The sequence below is a fragment of the Callorhinus ursinus genome, unplaced genomic scaffold (genome assembly GCF_003265705.2).
Source record: "Callorhinus ursinus isolate GAN/ISIS: 27379988/994484 unplaced genomic scaffold, GSC_fseal_2.0 scaffold24, whole genome shotgun sequence".
Classification (NCBI taxonomy): domain Eukaryota; kingdom Metazoa; phylum Chordata; class Mammalia; order Carnivora; family Otariidae; genus Callorhinus; species Callorhinus ursinus.
The window spans coordinates 17,853,731-17,871,824 of NW_027397086.1; the positions used below are offsets into that span (position 1 = coordinate 17,853,731).

The window sequence follows — 18,094 nt, forward strand, 5'->3', positions numbered from 1 at the left end:
ACTAGAGGCACCTGGGTAGCTCAGCTGGTTAAGTGTCCAACTCTTGACTTCAGCTCAGGTCATGATCTCAGACTTGTGAGATCAAGCCTTGCATCAGGCTCCTTGGTCAGCATGGAGTCTGCTTGGGATCCTCTGCCCCTCCCGCTTGTGCACATTTGTGTGCGCACGCACGTGCGCTCTCTCTCTCTCTCTCAAATAATAAGTCTTTTTTAAAAAATCCTCAGTAGGGGCACCTGGGTGGCCCAGTAGGTTAAGTGTCTGCTTAATTATTACCTGAAAGTAATATTACACTGTATGTTAACTAACTGGAATTAAAATAGAAACTTAAAAGTTTCAGTGCTTGAAAGATCAAGAAAATCAAAAGCAGGCTACAGACTTGAAGAAAAACCTTTGCAACACGTATATCAGACAAATTAGTTAGATCAAGTTATATGAAGACCACTTATAGCTCAATAGTAATACACTAAAAAAGTGCACAGATTTGAAGAGATACTTTACAAAAGATGGTGTATGAAGGACAACAAGCACGTGAAAAGATGCTCAAATCTCTAGTTATCAGGGAAATGGAAATTAAAATCACTATAAGATAGTACTGCATGCCCATTAGAATAGCTACATTTTTACAAAGTTTACTGAGGATGTGGACCATCTTTCACTGCGTACTATATAAAATTTAGCTATGTCACTTTGGAAGAGAGTTGGGCAATTTCTTTAAAACTTAAATGTGAGCCTACACTGTGAGCCAGTCATTCTGCCTGATCATTTGCCCAAGGGGAATCAAAGTTCATGTCCACACAGATATTTGTGCAGAAATGTTCATAGCAATTTTATTTATAATGACTGAAATCTAGAAATACTCTGTTATAGGTGAATGGATAAAGTATAGTTTATCCACGTGATGAAATACTATTTAAATACAGAGGAATAAATCAGTAAGGAAAATAGGATTATATTGAATGAGGGAAGCCAACAAAACATTTTTCTGAATTAAAGAAACCAGATTTTTAAAAGACCATCTATAGTATGATTCTGTTTATGTGTAATTCTGAAAAATGCAAATTAATCTGTAGTGACAGAAAGCAGATCAGTGGTTGCCTGGGGACAGGGTTTGGAGAGAGATGGATTGCAAAGGGACACAAATTTTTGAAATGAAATATTATCTAGGTTGTGATGATAGTTTCACATGTTTTAAATATATGTCAAAACTTAAAGACCCCACTGAAAAGGAGAATTATAGACCAATATCCCTGATGAACATGGATGCAAAAATTCTTAACCAAGATACTAGTAATAAGATCCAGCAGTACATTAAAAGGATTATTGACCACGACCAAGTGGGATTTATTTCTGGGCCACAAGGGTGGTTCAACGTCCGCAAACTAATCAATGTTATACACCACATTAATAAAGGAAAGGACAGGGGTGCCTGGGTGGCTCAGTCGTTAAGCGTGTCTGCCTTTGGCTCAGGTCATGATCCCAGGGTCCTGGGGTCGTGCCCAGCATCGGGCTCCCTGCTCAGTGGGAAGCCCTCTTCTCCCTCTCCCACTCCCCCTGCTTGTGTTCCTCTCTTGCTGTGTCTCTCTCTGTCAAATAAATAAATAAAATCTTTTTAAAAAATTTTTAAAAATAAGGGTGCCTGGGTGGCTCAGTCAGTTTAGCGGCTGCCTTCGGCTCAGGTCATGATCTCAGGGTCCTGGGATCCAGCCCCACATCCAGCTCCTTGCTCAGCGGAGAGCCTGCTTCTCCCTCTCCTCTCCCTGCCACTCTGCCTACTTGTGCTCTCTCTCTGTCGAGTAAATAAATAAAATCTTTAAAAAAATAATAAAGGAAAGGAAAGGACAAGAACCATATGATCCTCTCAATAGATGCAGAAAAAGCATTTGACAAAATAGAGCATGTTTCTTGATAAAAACTCTCTCTGCCATGTAGGAATAGAAGGAACATACCTCAATATCATAAAAGCCATATATGAAAGACCCACAGCAAATACAATCCTCAGTGGGAAGAACAGAGAGCTTTTCCCCTAAGGTCAGGAAGAGGACAGGGATGTCTATTCTCACTACAGTTGTTCAGCTTGGTAGTGGGAGTCCTGGCCTCAGCAGTCAGACAACAAAAAGAAAAGGCATCCAAATGGCAAGAAGAAATCAGACTTTCACTCTTCACAGATGACATAATATTCTAGAAAATCCAGAAGACGCCACACACAAAAAAAATGGCTAGAACTGATAGAGGAATTCAGCAAAGTCGCAGGATAGCAAATGAATGCCCAGAAGTCAGTTGCATTTCTATACACTAACAATGAAGCAGAAGGAGGAGAAATAAAGGAATTGATCCCATTTACAATTGCATGAAAAACCATAAGATACCTAGGAATAAACCTAACCAAAGAGGCAAAGGACTGTACTCAGAAAACTATAGAATACTCGTGAAAGAAATTGAGGAAGACACAAAGAAACGGAAAAACATTCCATGCTCACAGATTGGAAGAACAGATATTGTTAAAATGCCTATGGTACCCAAAGCAATCTACACATTAAATGTAATCCCTATCAAAATACCATCAACATTTTTCACAGAGCTGGAACAAACAACCCTAAAGTTTGTATGGAACCAGAAAAGATCCCGAATAGTCAAAGAAATGTTGACAGAGAAAACCAAAGCTGGAGGCTTCACAATCCCAGACTTAAAGCTCTGTTACAGAGCTGTAATCATCAAGACAGTATGGTACTGGCACAAAAACAGACACATAGATCAATGGCTCAGAATAGAGAACCCAGAAATGGACCCTCAACTTAATGGTCAACTGATCTTTGACAAAGCAGGAAAGAACATTCAGTGGAAAAAAAGACAGTCTTTTCAACAAATGATGTTGGGAAAATTGGACAGCCACATGCAGAAAAATGAAACTGTACCATTTTCTTACAACATATACAAAAAATAGATTCAAAATGGATGAAAAACCTAAATGTGAGATAGGAATCCATCAAAATCCTGGAGAAGAACACAGCAACCTCTGGCCTCAGCCACAGCAACTTCTTGCTAGACACAACTCCAAAGGCAAGGGAAGCAAGGGTAAAAATGAACTATTGGGACTTCCTCAAGATAAAAAGCTTTTGCACAGCAAAGGAAACAGTCAACAAAGCCCAAAGACAACCAATAGAATGGGAGAAGATAATAGCAAATGATGTATCAGATAAAGGGCTAGTATTCAAAATCTATAAAGAACTTACAAAACTCAACACCTAAAAAGCAAAAAATCCAGTCAAGAAACGGGCAGAAGTCACGAACGTTTCTCCAAAGAAGACATACAGATGGCTGTCAGACACATGAAAAAATGCTCCATATCACTCAGCATCAGGGAAATACAAATCAAAAACCACAGTGAGATACCACCTCATACCAGTCAGAATGGCTAAAATTAACAAATCAGGAAACAGATGTTGGGCGAGGATGCGGAGAAAGGGGAACCCTCTTACACTATTGGTGGGAATGCAAACTGGTGCAGCCACTCTGGAAAACAGTATGGAGGTTTCTTAGAAAGTTAAAAATAGAACTGCCCTACCACCAGCAGTTGCACTACTAGGTATTTATCCAAAGGATACAAAGAATGATTCGAAGGGGCACATGCACCCAATTTTTATAGCAGCAATGTCCGCAATAGCCAGACTCTGGAAAGAGCCCAGATGTCTATCGACAGATGAATAGATAAAGAAAAGGTGGGATATATACACAATGAAATATTACTCAGCTATCAAAAAGAATGAAATCTTTGCATTTGCAACGACATGGATGGAACTAGAGAGTATTATGCTAAGCGAAATAAGTCAGAGAAAGACAAATACCATAGGATTTTACTTATGTGTAGAATTTAAGAAACAACAGAAAAGGGCACCTGGGTGGCTCAGTTGGTTAAGCATCTACCTTCAGCTCAGGTCATGATCTCAGGGTCCTAGGCTCAAGCCCTGCCTCGGACTCCCTGCTCAGCGGGGAGTCTGCTTTTCCCCTCCCTCTGTACCATCCCCCACTTGTGTGCTGACTCTCTCTCTCTCTCTCTCTCAAATAAATAAATCTTTAAAAATTAAAAGAAACAAAACAGATGAACTTACGGGAGGGGAAAAAATAAGATAAAAACAGAGAGGGAGGCAAGCCATAAGAGACTCTTAACTACAGGAAACAAACTGAGGGTTGCTAGAGGGGGAGGAGGTTGAGGAGATGGTGTAATTGGGTGACGGGCATTAAGTAGGGCACTTGATGTAATGAGCACTGGATATTATATGCAACTGATGAATCACTGAATTCTACCCCTGAAACTAATAATACAGTATATGTTAACTAAATTGAATTTAAATAAAATTTTAAAAATAAATATGTCAAAACTTCACAAAATAACTTTTATGTATGTACAATTTATTTGGTTGTAAATTAGAAAAGTGAGTCCTATCAATTTCAGTCTAGTGCTGACTGAAAGCCCTCTACAATTTCCTATTTCTTTCAGAGTAATTGCTCACGTCCTTACTTTGGATTACAAGGCCCTCTACTACCCACCCCAACTTTACTTTTTGAATATCTTCTTTGATGCCCATCCCCACCCCCCCACTCTCTTTCTGCTTACCAAACTGACAGTCCCTCACAAAACATGTTAAGTATGTTCCTACCTCCGGATTATCCAGTGCGTATTGCCCTCTGCCTGGAGTACTTTTCTTTCAGATATCCTCTATTTTCTTCATGCTGCCTTTGACCTACCCTGACCAGCCCTCCCTCAGTACTCCTGATTTTTCCTGTTCTATTTTCTATAGTATTTGTCACCTTCTTACCTACAGTTATTTACCGTATTTATTTATTTTGTTTTCATCACTAGAATTAAGCTTCAGCAGGGTAGAGATTTTGTCTTCTATTTGGTTTACAATAGGCATTCATGAATATTTGTTAAATTAGGGGCGCCTGGGTGGCTCAGTTGGTTAAACATCCGACCCTTGGTTTCAACTCAGGTCATGATTGTGGATCGAGCTCTGCGCTCAGTGGAGAGTCTGTTTCTCTCTCTCTTCGCCCCTCCACTCACCTCACTTGGGCTGTCTCTCTTATTAAAATAAATAAATCTTTTTAAAAAATATTTGTTAAATTAATGTTTGTTTATTATGCTGTTTTTCCTGCTGTTTTTGAACTTTAATACTGTTTTGTATTTTCACCTAGGATTTTTTTTAAGATTTTATTTATTTATTTGAGAGAGAGAATTAGTGGGGGGTCGGGGGGAGACGCAGACTCCCCACTGAGCAGGGAGCCGGATGCAGAGCTCAGTCCCAGGACCCTGGGATCACACCTGAGCCGAAGGCAGACGCTCAACCGACTGAGCCACCCAGGTGCCCTTCATCTAGGATTTTTAACTTTCATACTTATTTTATTAAAATCTAAAGTTAACTGATACTGTCCCCTTTCCTTACATAATATAAGAACTTTACGGCACTTTAACTCCTTTTACCCTCTTTTACCTTCTCCTAACTCATGATATTATTGTTATGTTTCAAAAATTTTTATTTTAATCTGACAATTTGTTAGTATTGTATTATGTAATAAATGTTCACTTAGATCAAGCCATACATGACTGTAGACTTTTTATTTCCTTCGTACAACTCAGATATGCTGGGGCGCCTGGGTGGCTCAGTTTAGTGTCTGCCTTTGGCTCAGGTCATGATCCAAGGGTCCTGGGATTGAGCCCCACATCGGTCTCCCTGCTCAGCGGGAAGCCTGATTCTCCCTCTCCCACTCCCCCTGCTTATGTTTCTTCTCTCACTGTGTCTCTCTCTGTCAAATAAATAAATAAAATCTTTAAAAAAAACCCAAAAAACAAAAAAACAACTCAGATATGCCATCTGGGTTCACTTACCTTCTGCCTAAAGGATATCCTTTAGTATTCACTTAGGGAAGTCCATGGTAGCATATTTGAAGTTTTCATTTGTTCAAAAATGTCTTTATCTTGTTGTCAGTTTTATTTTACTTTATTTTTTAAAGTTATTTTTTAGTAATCTCTGCAGCCAATGTGGGGTTCAAACTCACAACCCTGAGATCAAGAATCACATGCTCTCCTGTGTGAGCCAACCAGGCACCCCTGCTGTCAGCTTTCAAAGATATTTTTCCTACCATAGAGTTCTAGAGATTTCGAGATATAAAATATATATCTAGGTATATTTATTGTTCTTTTCATTCAGTGTATTAAATCATTTGATGATGTCTGGTTTTCATTTTTGCTCTTAGAAAGTCAGCTGAATCAACCTAACTACTGCTAGATATTTTCTTCATCTTTGATGTCTTGTTCAATGTGAAGTGTCTGTTTAAGGATTTATTTACTCTGGTTGGAGCTTCCTTGGGCTTCTTGATTTGATGGATTGTTGCCTTTTATTGGTTCTAGAAATTGTCTTTTCATGTAATTTCCCTTCTTACTGCTTTCTTTTCTTACTTTGTAGAACTTTGATTTGACCTGTTATACCCTCTTACTCTATTCTGAGTGTCTCAAATTTTTTTTCATATTTACTATTTCTTTACCTCTCTAAGCTGCATTCTGAATAATTCCTTAGGGCCTAACTTTGATTTCACAAATGGTCTCTAATCTATTGTTAATCTAATCTGTTGTTAAATTTGTCCAGTAATTTAGAGTTTAATAATTGTGTTTTTCATTTCTAGAAATTTTATTTTGTTGTTTTTTTTTTAAGTGTCTCCTGCCCTAAGATATTTTTTGGCATATCTTTTATTTCTTCCAGTGTACTATTTAAAATCTTCATTTAGGGGTGCCTGGGTGCCTTAGTCCTTAAGCGTCTGCCTTCGGCTCAGGTCATGGTCCCAGGGTCCTGGGATCGAGCCCCACATCGGGCTCCCTGCTCTGCTGGAAGCCTGCTTCTCCCTCTGACCCTCCCCCTGCTTGTGTCCCTTTCTCGCTGTGTCTCTCTCTGTCAAATAAATAAAATCTTTAAAAAAATAATAATAAAATAAAACCTTCATCTGATAATTCATAGCATTGTGATTTGTATCTCTATTAGATTTTTTCTTTTCTTTCTTTCTTTCTTCCTTTCTTCCTTTCTTCCGTTCTTTCCTTTCCTTTCCTTTCTTTCTTTCTTTTTCTTTCTTTCTTTCTTTCTTTCTTTCTTTCTTTCTTTCTTTCTTTCTTTCTTTCTTTTTCTTTCTTTCTTTCTTTCTTTCTTTCTTTCTTTCTTTCTTTCTTTCTCTCTCTTTCTTTCTTTCTTTCTTTCTCTCTTTCTCTCTCTCTCTCTCTCTCTCTCTCTCTCTCTCTCTCTTTCTTTCTTTCTTTCTTTCTTTCTTCTTTCTTTCCTCTCATTTTACTTAGAGAATTAATTACATGAGTTCTTTGAGGCTTGGGATCGTGGTATGCTCCTCCAGAGAGAATTTGTCTGAAACATTAAAGGTTCTGTGTTTGGGACCATTTCAGTCTAAATCCACAACTTTATTAATTTTATTTTGGACTCCTAAGAAATACAAATTTGAGCTGCAAATTGGCAGAGCTTGCTTTTGGTTAGAACTTTTCAGAAACTTTTTTGTCCTTTCTTTGCTAGACGCAAAGGTACCTTTTCTTGCAGTCTTCTCTGAGGGTGAGATGGGTAGGTTATTTAGGCATACACTTTTAGATCAATGCCATAAAGGTCACCTATGGACTTTCTTCCTGGGCCAGTCCTTGAATTTGCATCTTGTCTACTACCCCACGAGGTTGGCAAAACCAAAGCCAGCTTACTTCAAAATTTTTCATTATTTTTCTAAAACCTACTGCTAGTCTTCTGCCTCACAACCTTGCAGTCCCCCTATAGCCATCTCTGTTAGTTTTTTTGTGTTTTAAAAATAGCTCCTTGGGGTGCCTGGGTGGCTCGGTCGGTTAGACGTCTGCCTTCGGCTCAGGGCATGATCTCATTGTCCTGGGATAGAGCCTGCATCGGGCTCCCTGCTTAGCGGGGAGTCTGCTTCTCCCTCTGCCTCTCTCTATCTCTCTCTCTGTCAAATGAATAAATAAAATCTTTAAAAAAAAAAAAGATACCTTCTTGCCCGCCCATCTCAGTGGTTTACAGCAATTAACATTTATTTCATTCACACTGCTGACATTTATGCAGCTGTGAATCCGTTCTTGCAGCAGCCTTTCACATGTATTTCACGTGTATCCAGGGCTCAGGCTGAAATTGTCACCCTATTTGAGAAGTGACATTCTTGCAGCAGAGAGTAAAAAAGGAGAGCTGATGTAAACCCATAGTGCCTCTTGAAGCTTCTGTATAGAGAGGTGGTATATGTCATATCTGTTTGTGTACTCATATGATTAAGTGCAGTGGGAATTGCATAAAAATGTGTGGCACTGTGGGCGCCTGGGTGGCTCAGTCGGTTAGGCATCCAGTTGTTGATTTCGACTTAGGTCATAATCTCAGGGCCGTGAGCTCCACGCTGCGGGTGTAGCCTGCTTAGGATTTTCTCTCCCTCTCTCTTTCTCTTTAAAAAAAAAAAAAAAAAGTGTGGTACTGCAAGTCATAGTACTAGCCAGAGTATATGATGGGAGGGACAAGTAAATACTTGTCAACAGTAATACAATCTGCTCTATCTCTCATGTTCAACTTTCTGGTGCAAATTTTTGTAATTACTCGTATACATATTGAAGTTTCTTTGTGAAGTCTTCCTTTATGGCTTAAATATAGTTATTTCTGTTTTATCTGTGATCTTGAACGTACTTGAATGTAAGTTTATCAGGGACATATTCTTGTCTGCTTTGTTCAGTGCTTCCTCCGCACTAGAAAAATGCTTGACTCACAATGTGTTTTCAGTAAATGTTACGTTTCCCTTCTTATTTCATCACTTATTCTGTCACGTATCTAATTTTTTCTATCTTCATTCATTGTCAGTTCTCCTTGCTAGCTCTATTCCTGATGTCTCTTAATGACTATATATTTTCTTTAATTATTTTAATAAATCACAACTATGTATTTAACAAATTCTGTTAACTTTTAAATGAAGAGAATAAACTTTTTGAGCTTTTAATTCCTCTGGAGAATATAGCCTACATATTTCTTCCCATAAAATGCTTATCACCCTCTCATTAAAAAGAGAAAAACAGGGTACCTGGGTGGCTCAGTCGTTGAGCATCTGCTTCCAGCTCAGGTCATGGTCCCAGGGTCCTGGAATCGAGCCCCGCGTCGGGCTCCCTGCTCAGCAAGGAGCCTGCTTCTCCCTCTCCCACTCCCCCTGCTTGTGTTTCCTTTCTCACTGTGTCTCTCTCTGTCAAATTAAATAAATAAAATATTTTAAAAGAGAGAGAGAAAAACAACCCTCCCCTTTACTCTTAAAATCTGACTTCTCACTATTGCTCTAAAATTTCTTTTACTTTTTGCATTTCTCATTCTCTTTGACTTCTATTGAGCCTAAACGCTGTTCCTCTAGATCCTGAGGAGTTATAATTCACTGTTCTGTTTTTTCTTTCTAAGGCTCTTCTCTTTTCCTAGAATGTTCTTCCTTCCTCTACCTCTTAAGTGTACTAATACTCCCAGGTTCTATTTTTAACTCTCTCCATTTTTTTGTCTTCTATTGTATGTGTGTGTTTTTTAGAGAGGGTACATGTGCGAGCGGGAGGAGGGGAGCAGGGAGGAGGAGCAGAGGGAGAGGGCAAGAGAGAATCTTAAGTATTCATGTCTAGCATGTGGGGCTGGATCTCATGACTCTGAGATCTTGACCTGAGCTGAAATCACAAGTTGGACCCTTAACTGACTGAACCACCCAGGCGCCCTGTCTTCTGTCATTTTTAGTGGAACTCTCATTCATATAGTTTTCACATTTATTTCTACATAGATGATTTACAAATCTGTGTCTTAAAACTAGTTTTTCTGAGTTTGCCTTATTTCCACTTGTGTCTTACCATCATCTCAACCTTGACATGTCCAAAACCAAATTGTTTCCTACTAGTATTGATTCCTCCCCTTGGAACTAACTCCTGTTTTTGTTGCTGGTGCATAGTCACCAGGCTTCTGAAAGGAAAGGGAAGAATACCAGCATTTGTTTAGCATCTGGGATACACTAAGCACTGTGCCTTTTGATTACATAATGTCTAGCTCAGGTTTTATCTCCTGAGAAACCTCCAAACAATCACAGTGGATCCTCTGTGATCCCTTCTTAGACCACTTACAGTACATTTGTGTTTAAACCACTAGATCCTCAGTATATGAATCTCCTATAATTCATACTTTTAGTTTGTAAGCCTTTCAAAAACAAAGATTATTTTTAGAAGAAAAAGTTTTTTTTTTTTACTATTTTTTTAACAATGTATTATTTGTTTCAGGGGTATAGGTCTGTGATTCATCAGTCTTACACAGTTCGCAGCACTCACCGTAGCACATACCCTCCCCAATATCCATCACCCAGCCACCCCATCCCTCCCACCCCCTCCACTCCAGCAACCCTCAGTTTGTTTCTTATTTCTTTTCATCAAAACAGTACTCTCTAGGTACAGTACATTTTAATAAGTATTTGACAGTTTTCACAGAGAAACAGTGCTCTCAATAAGGGAATGAATCTCAACCTCAGTAACAAAACTAAATAAATGAAAATGAAATAACTGATAACACAAAGCTAAGTAACAGCTAAGCTGGACTCTTGAACCTTGCACCCAGTTGAAAGGGGTTAGCATCTAGAAGGGGCAGAAGCTCTTTACTTATACATTAAGGATCACCTGTTCACCTGTTGAAAAAATCTTAACTCCATAACAATATCTCTTTATCAATAATATACCATCATAAAGCTTTTTTATATTGCTTTGATAACCATATTTATAGAGGTAGAATTATTTACTTTAGCTTCTCTTCCCCATTAGGTGCACCAGGTATAATTTCTTCACCCTATGCAGGGGCTGCTGGATTTGCCCCAGCCATTGGATTTCATCAAGCTACAGGTGATTGTTTTTTAAAGTTGAATTTGAAATGGTTTTATAATGATGTGTATGTTCTAGGAACTTATCAAGATGAAAAATAGCACCATACTTGAAGGATTTACAATAAAAGCAATATATCAACAAACTTATCAAGATGAAAAATAGCACCATACTTGAAGGACTTACAATAAAAGCGTTATGTATATCAACCATAGAAGTGGCTCATTGTATGATGCACAGCTTCCTTGTCTTTACAAATAATTCCCTGTGGTCCCATTCTCAACCCCCAAGTTCTAATATATGAACATATATTAGAATATTATACTGTCGGTATAGATTACTATAGGTTGAATGTATTAATTAATCTCACGTTTGCCTTTTAGATTCTTGTATAAAATGTATGAATTGCTTATTTGCTGATAAGCTTATCAATTATATGTTGGACAGACCTGTGTCTCACTTACATTTGTGTTTTAATGCCTTTGATGGCATTCAGTACATACTATGCAGTCAATAAATACTTGAATTATTTTTTTTTAAGATTTTATTCATTTGAGAGAGGGAGAGATAGAAAAAGAGCATGACTGGGGGAAGGGGCAGAGGGAGAGGGGGACGCAGACTCCGCACTAAACAGGGAGCACGATGCGGGGCTCAATCCCAGGACCCCAAGACCACGACCTGAGCCAAAGGCAGAAACCCAATAGACTGAGCAACCTCGATACCCCAGTAAATACTTGAATTAATAAATATTTACTATGCAACATATTTGTAAATCCTTTCTTATGTCACCGATGGGTTCAGAGGATTGCCATAGAGTATATATGCTGCTTATTTTAAGGGATATATATTTTTTAGCTAATAGAGATAATTAAGAGATAGTAGTTGGTTAATATTTTGATAACGACTTTCTCTTCAAATAGTAAGCAAAATGAATTTGATCATAATTTAAGGAAAAGAAAAAAATTGCTTTATGGTTTTCTCTCCAGTGCCTAAAGAAAACACTGAGGTTGGTGATTGGAAGAGTGATATAGTGTTAATCCTGGTGTACATATTACATTTCCAGTTTCCAGCTGATTAATGAATATAACTCTACTTTAAATTGCAATATAGCTGCTTTCTGTCACTAATCTTTATATTTCTGTCCTTCCAATTTTGGGAATTTTAGGTACTCTCTCTTTGATGGAGAGGGTGATGTTGGACTAAAAGGGAAAGAGTAATAAGATTGACGTTTAAGTTTTACGTTTTTGGTGGTTTTAAGACATCTTAATGTATGTTTAATTAAATGAATATTCTACTTATTCCATTAAAATGAAGGCATTATACATTATTTTTATTTATTTGAAGCTCCCCAAAGTTTAATTGATAAACATTTGGAAGTAGTGATATAGGGTTTCCTTCATTTTAGATAGTTCTTTTTGACACACACTATGTATAAATCACTATAGATGTTAAGAAAGAGAAAAAAATGCATGAAGGGGACTCCTGAGTTGATAAGACTTAAGCTTTAATAGGGGGATAGATACACACACACGTACACCTATATATATGTACTTCACACCCTATGGCATAGCCAGGTTGTACTGTTGGTAATTTATAATAAACCTACAGAAGTTACTCAGAAGTTGCAGAGTTGGATTGGAGGAGCATGGGAAGAGGCCACGTGAAGGGCCACTGAATATAGATTTCATGGAAAAGTATCCATCCTGAGAAAGTGGTCTGCAGAGTTTTAAACCTCAGCAAGATGATTGTAGTAAGGACCTTATTAGATTGTCAAGCAGAATAGTCTGAACATAATCTACACTGCAGCTTAATTATTGGATTTGTGGCAAAGTGGCCAGACCCTATAATAAGGAATTTTGAGCTTAAAGAATCAATAAATAACATAAGGAACTGGTTCATTTTACATAAGCTAGAGATTTTACTTTAGTTAAGCTGAGAACACAAATAGTGGGACTTTCTGAAAAAGTGTGCTATTTTAGCATAGTGTGTAGTGTCAGTATTCCAGTGTTACAGAACTTGAAATAATTCTGGAATATCTGAGGGAATAGAAAGCTCTAAAAATTCTTGCTACAGAAGAATATTGAACTCTATAAATCAGTTGTTGGTTATAATATTTATATAGCACTTTATATAAAGTTACAAAATGCTTTTCTTATGTAGAATGTTATGTATTCTGCATTCCTGTTTTAGGTATACAATTCAGTAATTTTTAGTAAATTTACAGAGTTGTGCACCATTGCCACAGTCCACTTGTAGAACATGTAATACTTCCTAGTCATAAATATGACTTCTGCTGAGGCTTTTTTTTTAATATATCTGATTTTATGGTAGAAACCAAATGAAAAATTATATCTACCGTAAGGGATGGCATCTAGGGATGTGCTAGAATATATCTCTTTTAAGAAACGGAATACTTAAAGTTGATATACCCTTCAAAAGCCTCATGGCTTTAAGACCAGTGAATTCTGTTGCTCTGCAAAACATTGTGTTACAAGTAATAGAGTACTGCAGTTGCTGGGTTGTATGGTAGCTCTATTTTCAACTTTTTGAGGAACCTCCATACTGTTTTCCAGAGTGGCTGCACCAGCTTAAAAAAAAAAAAAGAAGATAGCAGGAAGGGAAAAATGAAGAGAGGGAAATTGGAGGGGGAGACAAACCATGAGAGACTATGGACTCTGAGAAACAAACTGAGGATTTAGAGGGGAGGGGGTGGGGGGATGGGTTAGCCTAGTGATGGGTATTAAAGAGGGCACGTACTGAATGGAGCACTGGCTGTTATACGCAAACAATGAATCATGGAACCCTACATCAAAAACTAATGATGTAATGTATGGTGATTAACATAACATAATTAACAAAAACAAATAATAGAGTACTGAGTATGATGATGTCAAAGAATAAGGAACTTGACTCCTAGACTGACTCTGTAGGGCAGGAAACTGGCCTATGATATCCTTATGGTAGCTTTGACACATTTTCTTCTATATTTTTGCTTTCATCTTCATTATTTACTTAAGATCTATCCAGTGTTGTAATTCCCCAGATAACCAGTGTATGAAATGCTTTTGATGTTTTAAAAAGGATTATCAGTCCCAGCTGTTCCTGGAGCTCTGGGCCCTCTCACAATCACATCCTCTGCTGTCACTGGAAGAATGGCCATTCCTGGGGCTGGTGCTTTACCAGGAAATTCTGTTCTGCTTGTCACCAATCTCAATCCTGATGTGAGTTGAGAAGATTTCTATAATTTTAGTCTTCGAGGAGGAGGTATAGTACTTTCTGGTCTAGGGTCGTATTTAAATGAAAATGTTTCAAGGATTTTTTTATTTTAAAGATTTTATTTATCTGTTTGACAGAGAGAGACACAGCAAGAGAGGGAACACAAGCATGGGGAGTGGGAGAGGGAGAAGCAGGCTTCCCACGGAGCAGGGGGCCTGATGTGGGGCTTGATCCCAGGACCCTGGGATCATGACCTGAGCCGAAGGCAGACGCTTAACGGACTGAGCCACCCAGGCGCCCCCGTTTCAAGGATTTTTATTAAAGTTCATCACTTAGTATATATAGGAGAATATAAAATCAATGCTTTAAGGTCAACTGCTGTTTTTACAAGTAAACTTATTTTAAATTTTTACTTAGGCACTTATATTTTGTGTTATCCTTTTCAAACAGCTTATCACACCACATGGGCTTTTTATCCTATTTGGTAAGTTCTTGTTTGCTGTTTTTGATGTCTGTGATTTAACCTATTGCACCATTCAGTAATATTTATCTATCTCTATTTGCCAAGTAGTGTGTTTGACACTGAGGATAGAGTAGGAAATAAGACTAATTAAGTAATTATACTTACAATAAAGTTTTATAAAAAGGGAAATAGAGTTTGTGATGGGAACATGGAGCTGGGAGACCTGACCTAGCTGAGGGAATCAAAGGTGGTGTACAAAAGAAATGATACTTAAGCTGACTTGTGAAAAATGAGTAAGCATTAGCCAGGCGGAAGGGTGAATGTCCTTTCCCAGATACTAGCAATGGGTGAGAGAGCTCCTGGAACATGGAAGTGAAGGAAGCCCCCCCCCAGTGAAAAGTGTAGGGGAGACATGTTGAAGCTGGACAGATGAATATGGGCAAGGCATGAAGAGCTTTGTAAACTAAATTAAGGAGCTTGATTTTTAACCTAAAAACAGTGGGAAACCATTGGACAGTTTTAAGCAGGGAAGAGGCCTAATGAAATTCAGGTTTTAAAAAATGAGATTCAGATTTTAAAAAGTTTCCAGACTTTCTAATAGTGTTCTTCTCTCAGTTAAAAAAAAAATTTTTAGCATGTACTCGTAATTTATATATGATTATTTATAAATTTTATCCATCTTTTACTGTACAGTATAATATGTACAAACAAATACAAGAGCAACAAAGTAAGTAATATCCAGCATTTTAAAGATTTTTATTGATGAAAATTTTCATAAAAAACATTAACAGTCAGAAGTATGATTTAACATGCTTCATTATTTTCAAAAATAATGAAAAATAATTTTCCCATTTTGATTTAGTACTTCCGGATCTAATTCCAATTTCAGTTTATTTTAGTACTTGATCTTAATGGTTGTCAAAACTAAAAAAGATAGCTCATAAAGTTAAGCGATTTAAGTGGAAATATTTCATTGTCACTGTGCCTAATTAAGTATAATTTTTCAGTTTAATCCACTTATTTTTGTTGTACTTTGCCTAGAGAAGTTCCATTTTTTTCCTCTTGTTAAATTGGTTGATGTTGAAATCTTGCATTAGAATATTTTTTAACAAATGGGGTTAAAACTCACTGGTACTCTTTATTTGAAAGTTTTATTAGGATGGAAAATTGTTTCAAAATTTTGAGTCTATAATAGGTTTTTTAAACAGTCTTTTTTAGATATGTATTTTATAGTCATACAGTTCACCTACTTGAGGTATATAAATCATTGATTTTTAGTAGATTTACATTGTTGTACAGTCATTACCACAGTCCAGTTTTAGAAGATTTTCATTACCCCACAGAGATCCTTCATACTCCTTGGAGTTGCTATGAAATTTTTATTCATAACACATTCATGTAATTTTCAATAACAAAATTAGGTATTAATGATAAATTTTCACATGTCTCTTTAATAGCTAAAGTACATTTCTTTCTAAAAGCAGTTAATTTCTTACTCGTTTAAAAAAAATAGCACCCTCTGCTTGAAGAACAGATTGTATGTGTTATTTTTTAAAGAATATCTATTTTAGCCACTCGTCATTTCTAAGAAGGACAGCATGTTTGGAATACTTGTCTTTTTGTTTTAAATTTTAAAAGTTCCATTCATCTCTAAGTTCAGTTGCTCTTAGGTGCTTTCCTACAAGATAACGAGCACTCTTTTGTGTGCCTCGAAGATTTTCAGTTATTCTCTCATCACATTACAAAGTATGGTCATGGTGCTACTTATTTAAGAGTCTTATTTTTATTATATTGGTGATACCCTCTAGCATATAAACTGCAGTATATTTTGATATACTGAATTTTAAAAAGAGAATACTCTTCTTATTGTAGAAACTTCTGCCTGTAATATCATGTATATATTAAAAATTAGTAAGATGTAGTTTTTATATTGGCTTATATAAACAAATCAGTATAAATAGGAGTTTGATTATTTCCCCCTACACCCCATTGAATCATTTTGTCAATCCTTTGAAATGTGGGATCCACTTTAGAAAAGACAGGAATAGAAAAATTGGTTGTATTGAGGTCAGTTAGGAGGCTACTAGGATAGTCCAGGTGTGAAATGATGATGGTGGCTTTGATGGTAATGAGGATGGGAAGAAGTAGACAAATGTAAGAGACAATTTAGGCCATAAAATCAGTGGGTACTGGTGATTGATTGGATGTAAAAGTTTAAGGAAAGGGAGAAATTAAAAGATGACTCCCAGGTGTCTCACTGGAGCAAATACGTGGATGACGGTAATATTTATTAGCAGAGTTAGTGAACACTGGAAGCGGGGAGAGGAAAGGGGAGATGAATGTTTGGAACATACTAAATTTGAAGTGTTTATGGGACATCCAAGTGAAAAGGGTTGAATAGATTAATAGATCTGAAACAGAAGAGATACAAATTTGGGCTCATATGTGTAGAATTGCCCAGAGAATATATATAATATGAGAAAAGAAGCCTTCTTAAAATGTATTCATAAAATTAAACTACACAATTAGACATTGAAATTTTTAATAAAGTTTTGTTTTTCTTTTCATTTAGGAGTATATGGTGATGTACATCGAGTGAAGATTATGTTTAATAAGAAAGAAAATGCCTTGGTTCAGATGGCAGATGCAAGTCAAGCTCAGCTAGGTACTAATGATTAATAATAGTAACGATAATCTGCCCCTTTTGTATGTGAATTTTCCTATAAAATAAATTTATAGGTAATAGGAATATGATTTTACTGAAGAGTACCTCCTTACGCAAATGTTGTCTTCATTATTATTTGGACCTGCTTATAGTTTAAGATTTAAAAATATTTATTACTCTTTGGAGTCTGAAGTTCATTCATCTATTTGAACCCATTGTTGATGTTTAGAACTTTGACTCTAGGGTTTTTCCATTAAGTATAAACTAATAAATGTGCTTTGTTTTATTTAATTTTTTTGTCATTTGTTTTTCTTCCAAATTCTATTTCATGGTTTAAAAGTTTGGGCAAGCTTCATAATGATGGTACAAGAAAATGGCATTCCATGGCCTTCTTATAGTGGCTGTTAAAAATATTACTACTCAGATTTTTTTATTAAAAAAAAAATAACAATGTGTTCCCAAGGGGCATCTGGCTGGCTCTGTTGGTAGAACATGCAATTCTTGATCTCAGGTTTGTGAGTTCAAGCCCCACGTTAGGCACTTAAAAAAAAAACTGTTGCTTGAGATTAAACTACCTTCATTCAGTTAACCATTTCCTGACCACTTGCTATGTTCTGTGCACTATGGAACTGTCTAGCACTCTGCTAAGAAGAAAGTTTTTTTTGTTTAAGATTGCTTCTCTTTCATTATAGTCAAGTAAAGTCACTTAATACATTTCTGTATGTAAGAGTTTTTTAATTTAAAACCATTTTAACCTTCAGAACTGACAATATAATTTCAAATGCCTAAATAAAAGGAATTTGTGATAATTTATACAAATTTTACAGTGACTCTTAATACCCAAAATTTATTTTCT

The 18,094-nt window shown here is 36.7% G+C and overlaps 1 protein-coding gene across 18 annotated transcripts in view; it reads left to right on the top strand.

Moving 5' to 3' along the window:
- The window catches only part of PTBP3 (polypyrimidine tract binding protein 3), a 122,581-nt gene that overhangs the window by 95,602 nt on the left and 8,885 nt on the right, over positions 1-18,094 (top strand). For all 18 annotated transcript variants that reach the window (XM_025888626.2, XM_025888630.2, XM_025888623.2 and 15 more), the window contains 4 exons: positions 10,838-10,915; positions 13,976-14,115; positions 14,561-14,594; positions 17,146-17,238. In XM_025888626.2, coding sequence (XP_025744411.1) covers positions 10,838-10,915; positions 13,976-14,115; positions 14,561-14,594; positions 17,146-17,238 — 345 coding nt within the window. The remainder of the gene's footprint in view (positions 1-10,837; positions 10,916-13,975; positions 14,116-14,560; positions 14,595-17,145; positions 17,239-18,094) is intronic.